The 12,127-nt window shown below is 36.4% G+C and overlaps 1 protein-coding gene across 1 annotated transcript in view; it reads left to right on the forward strand.

The window, feature by feature from the left end:
- The window catches only part of OSTN (osteocrin), a 29,872-nt gene extending 23,016 nt beyond the window's left edge, over positions 1-6,856 (forward strand). Inside the window, exon 3 of the mRNA XM_025377723.1 lies at positions 6,772-6,856. Coding sequence (XP_025233508.1) covers positions 6,772-6,856 — 85 coding nt within the window. The remainder of the gene's footprint in view (positions 1-6,771) is intronic.
- Positions 6,857-12,127: the final 5,271 nt, after the last annotated feature.

Genomic DNA, 12,127 nt, shown 5'->3' on the forward strand with positions numbered 1-12,127 from the left:
GTTAAAAATGCCTACAACATATATTCTTAAATGATGCCACTTACAACAACAAAAAGGTCTCTGGAGAAAATTTTTACAATTTATTTGAAGACGTTAAAAACACTCTAAATAAATGATCTTGGATAGTAAGAATCAATATCATAACGATTTCAATTCTCCCCTAAATGAATTATACCTGGATTTAATACAATTCTAGTCAGAATAGCGATAGGATATTCTATGGAACTTGACAAGCTGAATCTAAAATTTCTGAATCATTAGGCATGAATATAGATTTTTAAAAAAGAAACATGATTTTCACTTACCCCATAAATACAAATTAAATTTGTTCTTGTTTATTTTGTTTTGAGATGAGGTCTCGCTATATTGCTCAATCTGATCTGAACTTCTGGACTCAAGGGATACTCCCTCCTCAATCTCCCAAGTAGCTAGTAGTACAGATATGAGCCACTGTGCCTTGCACAAAGTAATTTCAACGTATTAAAAACTGAAATGTGAGAGGCAAACCTACAAAAATATTTTATGACATAGGAGAATATCTTCATAATATTAGGTGATTAGAGGTGATTTATTACATGAGATGCAAAAATATTGATGTTTTAAAACAACATCAAATATTTTTTTAAAAATCACAATAAAGAAGATGAATCACAGATGGGAGAAGATATTTGAAATTTATAACTCTCAAAGTCTAATATTCAGAGTATTCAAAGCCCTCCTACAGATAAATGTTTAAAAGAAAAGAAAAAAAAAACAATAGAAAAACAGGAAGGAGATTCAAACAGGCACTTTCAAAAGAAGAAATCCAAGTGGCCAATAAACAAATGAAAAGCTGAGCAACATCACTAATATTCAGGGAAAGTAAATTAAAACCACAATGATATATGATTACCAAAGCATTAGGCTAGCAAAATTAAAAATCCCAGAACACAAGGATTGGCATACATTTGAAATGATAGGAACTATCATACACTGCTCTTGAGTTCGTAAATTCATACAATAACTTTGAAAAATAATATGACACTATGGAATAAAATTAAGTATAGGAATAGCTATCAATTCTACTACTGGGAATATACTATAGAGGAATCCTTACATGAACACCAAAGGCATGTACAGCCGAACAGTACATAACAACAACAAATAGAGGAAATACCTCAAATTTCCATCTACAGTAGGATGTATAAACAAATGGTTGTGTATTCATGCAATGAAATATTATACAGCAGTGGCTGGGTGCGGTGGTTCAAGGCCATAATCCCAGTACTTTGGGAGGCCAAGGTGGGCGGATCACAAGGTCAGGAGATGGAGACCATCCTGGCTAATACGGTGAAACCCCATCTCTACTAAAAATACAAAAAATTAGCCAGGCCTGGTGGCGGGCGCCTGTAGTCCCAGCTACTCAGGAGGCTGAGGCAGGAGAATGGCGTGAACCTGGGAAGTGGAGCTGGCAGTGAGCCGAGATCACGCCACTGAACTCTAGCCTGGGTGACAGAGCGAGACTCCGTCTCAAAAAAAAAAAAAAAGAAAGAAAAGAAATATTACATAGCAGTAAAACAAAGGAACTACAGCTCCACATGTCAGCTTGGAAAAATCTCAAAACACATAATATTTGCTGAAAGAAGTAGAGAAGAATTCATACATAATTTTTCTCCCAGCTTGATGGAACTATGATTGACAATATAAATTGTATATATTTAGGGTGTACAGCATGATGTTTTGCTACATGTACACATTGTGAAATGATACCACAATCACATATCTATCACCTGACAGTGACCGTTTTTTGTTTTTTGTTTTGGTGAGAACACTTGAGATCTGCTCTTAGCAAATTTCAAGTATAGATTATTATTAACCTCATTAACAACATAATAATTAATATTTACATTATTAGCATGTTAGTATCAACATTATCAACTATAGTCACAATGCTGTACATTGTTTGTAGTACTCAATTCCTTTTAAGTGAAATTCTGGAACTGTCAAGTAAACAACAGATTTTTGAAGAATACATATAGATTCTGAGATTATGAGGAAAATCAAGGGAATTATTAGACCAAAATTTAGTCTATAGATTACTCTGGGACTGAGCCATGCAACAGTTGCAGTTTGGGAGGAGGAATACCGGAATTTCAAAAGTACTGGTAATGCTCTATTTCTTATGCTGCTGCTGGGAATAGGGCTATTTTTACTCTCTTTAAATTGAACACAGATAAATGTATAGACTCTGTTATGTGTGAAGTGATTCTCAATAAAAAGTTTAAATACAATTTTTCCAACTGCTGTTTTTTAGAATGTAAAATACCTTTAGAAATGGAGTTATCCAAGACTATAAATGTTAAAGAAAATCTTGTTTCACATAGGAAGTTTAGATTTTCGTGTGAAAATTAAAGTTGCATTTAAAATAAACAATCTAATCATTGTCATCATATTAGTTTGATAAATATTCTACATCCTTAAACTACTTTACTTACAGAATATTTCAGAATGGAAAACGTGGGTTGTTTTAAATGCATATATCATATAAGCCATGTCATACCATCATTTTGTCACAAGAGGGTCTAGATAGTCAAAAAGTACAACTTTGCCTTTTGGTTTTAAGATTATATTTTCTATCTAACATTAATTTTTCATCCACTATATTCATGCCAGTGAATGTGTTTTAGAATATAGTACCGTTATATATACATAGATATTTCATATCAGCAAAAATGTTAAAATTACTACTAGCTTGCTGTTTCACTTCTGATGGATATAGATTGTATAGAAAGTATTTCACCAGGCTGTTACGGTTTCTGATTATGTGCTTTATGAAAATTATTTTTATTTTGTATTAGTACTAAAAATTTAAAAGTGAATTGATTTATATATATATATATATATATTTGTTGTATTTATTTTTCTTATTTGATTTCCAGATATCTGTAAGCATTTACAACCAATCTCCAACTTGATAAGATGAATCAAAGTAATTATGAATGTATTGCTAGAGTAAAACCATGAGTTACTATTTTATCCAGTTGACCAGTAGTTTTCACTTAAACTCGCTTTGAGGAACCTACAGTGTTTCTGGAAGGTCTGTCAGTGGCCACTATATATGGAGTAAGAGGGATACTTTTTTACCGGGACAATTCTTTACTTTTCAGATATTGCTGTCTTTTATAAAGCTTTTTATCTACAGAAATAATTACAAATTGAAAACCACTGGACTAGCCTGGCAGGAAAAATTAGTGTCAGTTGAAATGTAGGAAATGTTTTTACATGTGTTACCTCATTAGCTCTTTTCAATGTAAAATGTGAACCCTGAGAGGTAACCTTTGTCTTGTTCACCATTGTAACACCAATGCAGAGAACAACACATAACACATGGTTAAGTCCGTGTAACACATGGTAGTGCATGAAACATTCAAATATCACTTAACAAATAAGTTTGTTAAGTGAATAAACAGCTCCAGAAGACGGGCATAGCAAGTATTATCTGAATGTTATCAAAAAGGAAAGAGTAGCTTAGAATAAAAGACTTGCAGAGGGTCATACTATCAGTAGGTAAAAGAATCAAGTAGAACCCAAATCCTCCATCTCCTGGTTTCTAATACATTTTGGATCAAATCTGGGGGAAAGAAGGTGAGGAGAGAATGGGGAAAAGGGAAAGAAAGGAAGTAAAACAGAATTTATTTTGCTTTCCACTATACCGTAGCTGCGTCTTATTTGATTGAGCAGGGAAAGATCAACTGCAGTAAAGCAAAAAAGAAAAACACGTTTTCACTTATTTAGGTTCATTTTTGAGAAAATAAATTTTGGTAGGAGAGACCAAAGGATGTTGTTTTGATCATATGTATCTCTAAAAGAGTAAAAGGGGCCAGGCGTGGTGGCTCACACCTGTAATCCCAGGACTTTGGGAGGCCAAGGTGGGTGGATCACCTGAGGTCAGGAGTTCAAGACCAGCCTGGCCAAAATAGTGAAACCCCATCTCTTCTAAAAATACAAGAAATTAGCTGGGCGTGGTGGCAGGTGCCTGTAATCCTAGCTACTCGGGAGGCTGAGGCAGGAGAATCGGTTGAGCACGGGAGGCAGAGGTTGCAGTGAATTGCACTCCAGCCTGGGCAACAAGAGTGAAACTCTGTCTCAGAAAAAAAAAAAAAAAAAAAGTAAATGTATTATTTTTTTCCTGACAACATCTATTTCTAAAAGAAGTTTGGGGAATCAGTGCAGGTATCATGTGACTGCTTTCCCCAGCTGCTGTTTCCTTCCCTTTCTCACAAGTCCTTCAAACACCTGGGAGGATTGGTTTTTCACTTCCTCTCATTCACGTTGTTGGCAGAATTCAGTTCCTTACAGTGGCAGGACCAAGATCCCCATTTGCTTTCAAGAACTAGTAGGCTGGGTGTGGTGGCTCAGGCTGGTAATCCCAGCACTTTGGGAGGCCAAGGTGGGTGGATCACCTGAGGTCAGGAGTTTGAGATCAGCCTGGCCAACATGATGAAACCCTGTCTCTACTAAAAATACAAAAATTAGCAGGGCGTGGTGGCACGCTTCTGTAATCCCAGCTACTTGGGAGGCTGAGGCATGAGAATCGCTTGAATCCAGGAGGCTGAGGTTGCAGTGAGCCAAGATCGTGCCACAGCCCTCAAACCTGGGTGACAGCACGAGACTCTGACTCAGGGGGAAAAAAAAGTCTTGGAAAGTATGGAGAACATGAGAGGTTTTTACTGTTGTACCTTGTACGTTAAAAATATCTATAAACATTGATTAATTCTAATTAAAATAATGTACTTAAAGACAATTAATATTTACTTAATACTTTCTCTGTGCCAGATTCTGTGCTTGGTGCTATGCACACAAGGCTGGGATTATAGGCATGAGCCACTCGGCCTGGCCTCCAAGACCTTTACTAAGTTATTTACTTCATAGTAATATCAGGAGCACTGATATGACCATGTAGTTAAGGAAAAAAATTGGCATAATTATTTTCCTCTACTATTTACATTAAATCATCATCAATCTGAGAGTAGTCAGTTATAGGTTTTTGAGGGAAAAGGCTATTTCTGACTCATTTCTTCCACCCATGAACAGCCGCAAAAAGAACCTTATACATAGCAGATACACAGTAAATTATAATAGAAAAAACAATTAAATCATAATAAGAAAAGCCTCAAAGGCAGTGTTTAAACTAGTATAAAGTAATTATTGGTAAATAAGCATAGTTTAATAATATGATACTAGGAATTACAGAAGAACTTAAAAAGTTATTGAAAATGTTCTGAAGCAAATATTTTCTTGACTGTTTAAACTCCTGAAAATTAAGTTTCCTTGTGAGACACTATGTCCTACATCACTGAGATTTTCAAGCAATGAAATATATCACTATTGGTCAAAAAATGGAAGCAGGTCAGGCACGGTGGCTCACACCTTTAATTCCAGCAGTTCAGGATGCCAAGATGAAGGATCCTTTGTGCCCAGGAGTTTGAGATGAGCCTGGGCAACATGGCAAGACTCCCATTTCTACAAAGAATTCAAAACAATTAATCAGACATGGTGGCACACACTTACAGTCCTAGCTACTCAGGAGGCTGAAGTGAGAGGATCACTTGAGCCCTGGAGGTTGAGGCTGCAGTAAGCCATGATCACATCACTGCACTCCAGCAGAATTCCTTACATTTGGTGGGAGAAGAGCCTTTTAAGTGTATTTCTCATTACAAAAGTGTTTGTCTGCTGGTAATGTTCTGTTTCTTGGCCTGGGAATTTACTACACTTAAAATCTGTACATGTCTAATACTTTTATAATATGCCCTCCTTTCTGCCCTCTTTTCTGCATGTATATTTTGTCAACAGTAAGCCTAACACTATTATAAGCCAGTTACCTTTTCTATGAGATAAATCACTGATTTACATAGGCTTCTTAGACTCTCCCCGCTGTCTCTTTCTTCATAAAGATTCACACTGGTCTTAATTCCCACGGCCAGTGAAGGTTATACAATGAAAGTTCTGGATCCTCTCTTGTTAGGATTTTGGCTTGATAGAACTAAGTGATGATAATATTAGCAAATCAAATTGAAAAGTTTCTAAAATGCGTCTTATTTTTAAAGGGGTAATTTATAGAAAATATAAGCTGGAAGTTATATTAGACCTTTGGTAATACTGTGTGGATTTTTTATACTTCGCTTTAATAATGAAGATGTTTAATTTATTTCAAACAGTATTTAACAAAGAGAATATAAGCAAATGTCGACTACCACATACAAAGCTTCTCTGGGTGAAGTCTAAGGGAAGACATGAGAGGCACATTTACCTCTACATTCAGTCTTAGTATCATACTCTTTCCTCTCCCACCATCATCCTTCTTTAGATGAGCCATTCTAAAGCAAAGTTTGTGAAAAACTACTGTTCCAGTTTAATCTTCACCAAATAACAGGACAATACAATTTGAAGGGGGAAAGGATTTTCTCAAACTAAAGTACTTAGTTGGCAGATTAGTATGCTGATAAGACCTGGCTTTTGGTTTGGTCTATTTGAATTTGGATAAGTTAACTTCTCTAAGCCTCAGTTTCCTCATATGTAAAATGGAGCTAATAATATCTAGTAATATCTACTCCCACAGATGTTGAAAATATGAGATAGTGTCTGGCATATAGTGGGTACTGGTGAGTGAGAACTATCATGTGTATTCCAGCTCCCAGAGAAAGCCCCCAGATCTCCATAAAATAAAAGAACAAAAATAATGATCAATAACTTGCTCTTTAGCTTAACAATGTCCTCCTGGGTTTGTTTCAGGAAAGTAGTAGATCATCCAAAAAGGCGATTTGGTATCCCCATGGATCGGATTGGTAGAAACCGGCTTTCAAATTCCAGAGGCTAATTGATTCCAATTGTGAGTACAATTTGAATAAGTAACAATATATGCAGGCATTTGATTAACATTTCACAATGGAGTAATCAATCTATTCTTGCTTATAAGTTCCCTTTTTGATTTCCTAGCTTATCAATTCACTTTTTCAATCATCTATGTATTCAATTAGTATAGTATATTAATGTTAAATCACTTAAATGATAGTTAAAAAGCAAAAGAATGTGCTAGTTCTGCTTTACTCTCCAAAATTAATGATTTAGTTGTTTTCAGACTCCTATGTAATTAACCATTGAATATTAATATGCAGATAAGGGTTAAAATCCTAGTCAATATATTAAATCTCCTTCATAAATGTATAACAATCCCTGTGTTATGAAGAAGACACATTCAAGTGATACACATCATTTTGTTTTCAATAAGTACGTTATTAGAATTATGATAACGTGGAGCATAGGAGAGAAAATGCACAGCAGAAAGAGCATTAGCTATGGAATCAAAATGCTTTAGCCAAATCCTGATTCTTTCATTCATTCATTAGCTTGTTCCTGTTAAGATAGTTTATTTTTCTACAGCTTGTACATTTCAGTAATAATGTAGAGGTATTATGAAGATTAAATTAGATGCTTGTAGTGGGCTTACAATATATTGGATACACAATACATGCAAGTGATAGTTGATATTACAGTTCTAAAATTTTACTGTTCCAGGCCTTATACTTGGCACTTTATGTGCATTGCTTCACTTAATCATTTTATTTCATAAAGCAATACTATCACTATCTCCAATATCTTGAGAAGTATTGATGTATAAGGGTTAAAGTTGCCAGCTAAAGAGATCAGGCTTTATGGGTTCAAATTCCAGGTCATCTATCAATATTTGTTAGCTATGGGAACTTATTTAAATTCTGAAACACTCCTTCATTAAATTAGAATAATAATTTCTACCATATAGCATTGTCCTGAGGATTAAATAAATAGATACATACTAAGCACTTATAATAGTACCTGACATGTTAATTTCTTAATAAGTATTAGCTAATATTATTATTATACAAATAAATGGAAGGCTTAGAAATATTAATTTACAGTGCCACATAGAGTATAAATGCTACACATAGAATTAAAATCCAGAAAGATTACATCCTGAGTGGATATGTTAAACACAGCATTTAATCATACATATCCTTTAAACACTAAATAAATATTTTTTGAAGGTGAAATCTTAGCAATATGTTTTCTTCCAATAGGGCTTATAGAAGGTGCATCTCCGCTCCCTAAAAATAAGACAAACTGGAACTGCTTTAACAATCTGAGGCCAGAGAAGAGGGAATTCTGCCTTCTGCTTCTCTCGAGATAATCCTTAGAACAATAATTTAGAGGCCCCAAAAGTATCACATTAGCCCTGATCTTCTCTTAATTTAAATCCCCCCATTTTTTTCCTCCTCCTCATGCTCTGAAACCACAATAAATAGTCAGTATTTTATCTCAACTCTCTCATTCTCAGAATCACTCAGTCAAAATAAATTTCTTTATCATGCAGTTGTTTAATGAACCTCTGCGGTTACTGAATGCCTGTAGATACAAGAGAACTTCCTGAATCCTGCCAAGAACACTGCCTTTTAATCAGCATCATCTTCAAAATAGATTGAACATTATTTCTTCATATCTAGAGATATACCAAGTATGGTCACTCTTCAAGGTTGTTAAAAATTGCCACATTATATTTGAGTAGAAACTAGTTAATTGCTATTTAAAAACCAAGTAACTCTTTGAGTCCTCCAGTTTCTTGATGTTCTGAGAACATTATGACAATGAGGTAAAATTAATCAAGTTTGATTGGTTTCCACATATGCCTTTACCACCCTTGATTATCACCCATCTCAACATTTTTTAGCTCAACCACAACAAGTTATGATAAATTATATGGGGAACTCATTTTTACACGAAATTTTTTTTTTTTTTTTTTTTTTTTTTTTTTTTGAGACTGAGTCTCACTCTTTGGTCAGGGTGAAGTGCAGTGGCTCAATCTCGGCTCACTGCATCCTCCCCCTCCCGGGTTCAAGTGATTCTCCTGCCTCAGCCTCCCGAGTATCTGGGACTACAGATGCCCGCCACCACGCCCGGCTACTTTTTTAAAAATATATTTTTAGTAGAGACGGGGTTTCGGGCCGGGCGCGGTGGCTCAAGCCTGTAATCCCAGCACTTTGGGAGGCCGAGGCGGGTGGATCACGAGGTCAGGAAATCGAGACCATCCTGGCTAACACTGTGAAACCCCGTCTCTACTAAAAATACAAAAAACTAGCCAGGCGAGGCGGCGGGCGCCTGTAGTCCCAGCTACTCGGGAGGCTGAGGCAGGAGAATGGCGTGAACCCGGGAGGCGGAGCTTGCAGTGAGCCGAGATCGCGCCACTGCACTCCAGCCTGGGTGACACAGCGCGAGACTCCGTCTTAAAAAAAAAAAAATAATAAAAAAAATAAAGAGACGGGGTTTCACCGTGTTGGGCAGGATGGTCTGGATCTCCTGACCTTGTGATTCTCCCGCCTCCACCTCCCAAAGTGCTGAGATTATAGGCGTGAGTCACTGGGCCCGGCCTTGAATGTTTGTATGAAGACTGAGACCGTAGAAATTTCAGCTAGCTACTAAACTATGAAGAGAGTTGAATACAGTGCTTCCTGAATCACTGTTGAGTGAAATCCAATCAATTTGTATGTTGTGTCCTTTTCTTTTCTTTTCTTTTCTTTTCTTTTTTTTTTTTGAGACAGAGTCTCACTCTGTCGCCCAGGCTGGAGTGCAGTGGCTCGATCTCAGCTCACTGCAAGCTCCACCTCCCGGGTTCACGCCATTCTCCTGCCTCAGCCTCCTGAGTAGCTGGGACTACAGGTGCCGCCACCACGCCCGGCTAATTTTTTGTATTTTTAGTAGAGACGGGGTTTCACCCTGTTAGCCAGGATGGTCTCGACCTCCTGACCTCGTGATCCGCCCACCTAGGCCTCCCAAAGTGCTGGGATTACAGGCGTGAGCCACTGCACCCAGCCCTGTTATGTCCTTTTCTCAGCAAACTTTGTTGAGCATCTTGACAATCACTGTTCTTATATTAAAATTGCAAGGTGAGAATATCACAAAAGAATCGATTTAGAAAAGAACTTACCATAAATTTTCCCTTTCCCATTCATCAATCATTGTGGGTTCACCTCTTCAACCATTATGTTTCTATTTCTTTTCCATCACTGTCACCAAGATTCTCTCAGACATTTGTTTACTTCCTCATGTTATGTAATTTATGAATAACAAAAGACATGAGATGATAATATATTTCTAATTTCCAATCAAATTTTCAAAGTTACTTTTGATATTTTTATCTACTGTCGCAATATTCCTTTGAGTTAAACAGGGGGTGTACTAAAGTGTATCATTTAATAGATAGCAACTTAAAAGTCATTAAATACTGTTCACACAGTCATACAGCTAAGAGGTTCAAAAACATAAAGTTTCATTTAGTCCAACCCCATTTTTTAAAACAATTCAGGAAATTGGAGCTTGCAAGAGGAAATTAACTTGTCTCAAATTTTATAGACTCTTGGGCCGAGCAAAATCTGGGGTCCAGGTCTTTGGACTCACAGGCCGACATTCTCTTCATGACCCAAAAAGTCTTCTTGGTGCTAAGTGTTCATTGTTGAATACTAAATTCATTGGCTCTACATTTCTAAGACGAACAGAAATGGTATCTCACACTTTACAAACATCTTTGTTTCACTTCTGTGCAGGTTGATGGATTTACTTTTGGAGCAGGTTTATTTGTGGGTTTCATCTTCTGGGTTTCACGTTAACACTTCACGTTAAAAGTAAAACTGCTCCCTAATTATGGAAGCTTTGCTTGATTTGAGGTCAAGTCTAGACACAGCTGCTCTATGATAGCCTAGTATAGGGGCCAAATGCCCCCTGGAGCTTTGCTAACAGCCACTGACATGAGGCCAATTGATAAATACAAGAAAAATCACACAAATTTATTTAACATTTACACATGGGAACCTTCAGAATGAAGACCTCAACTCTCCCTGGAGGTACAGATGCTTATGTAACATCTTAAGGTTACAGAAAGAATGCAGACTCAGAGCATGGCCACAACCAGGTTTTATCAATCGTTCCAAGGCAGGTGATGGGAGAGAGAATGGAAGAGGCTTGGCTAGCAAAGGTGGACTTGTTATGTTCATGAAACCTCATCGGCAGCAGCCCTCAGAGAATTTAGATAGTGAATGTTGATTTTCAGTCCTTTAAAGGTATCAAACTCTCAGTTAATCTTTCCTAGATCTGGACAAGGGAGGGCTGGATGCATTAATGCAAATTCTCTACAGATCTACAGATGCAAATTTCCTCCACGAAAGACACATTTTCGGGATCACTTCAGAATATGTTAAAGAAATATATTTTGGAGTAAAATATTTTTTATTTACTTCAATCCCCACTTTGAAACTTAAAAAGCATTTCACATATTAAAAGCCAAACTAATAGCTTTGGAGAGATTTGGAATAGAGGTTGTTAGATAGAAATAGACAAAAAATGGAAAGACAAATTGGGATAAACAGAAAAAAGTAAATTTAAATATATTATCTCACATCTTGTTTAGTCAGTCTCTTAGTCCTGAGAATAGATGGGTTCAGTTAAATCGCTGTGTCCCATTCCAGAAGGTGGCACTGAAGGTGGACTAGGCCTCTATAGGTGATGCAGACAAACAGATCTTTAATAAGAAGTATTATACCTAGTATACCCTACACTAGGTATGAAGTATTTCTAAGGAAATAGAAAAAAAAAAACAACAAAGGTTAAAAATGTCTAGAGCGGTCTATAGACTAGTTTTTTTAGAATCTCTGAGGCATCTTCAGAATGCAATGGCAATATGACAGATTCTTCTGAATTGTGGTTCAAGTGAACTTTGAGAAGTCCCTATCAGCAGGCATGAAGGTTGTTTACATATAAGTGGCTGTTATTTCTCTCAAAATTTAAGTTGTCTAACTTCAGTCTGCAGGGCTTTATGAAAAGCACAGTTTTAATTTCTAGAGATTTCAGGTCAGAAAAAAATGGAAGAAAAAAAATAAAAACCTTAGCTAGGAGACTGGTAGCCAAGAAAGAATTCAAGATTCAGTCCAAACTATAGGCTAATAATAAAAACTCAAAAACAATGAATAAGGCTAGAATCTAACAACAGGTGTCTGTATAGTTTTGTTTTGAAAGATAATTTTTCTTTCTCCACTTCCCCATTTCTACCAAAGACAAGTCATAGTCC

This window comes from Theropithecus gelada, chromosome 2, assembly GCF_003255815.1.
Source record: "Theropithecus gelada isolate Dixy chromosome 2, Tgel_1.0, whole genome shotgun sequence".
NCBI classification, from domain to species: domain Eukaryota; kingdom Metazoa; phylum Chordata; class Mammalia; order Primates; family Cercopithecidae; genus Theropithecus; species Theropithecus gelada.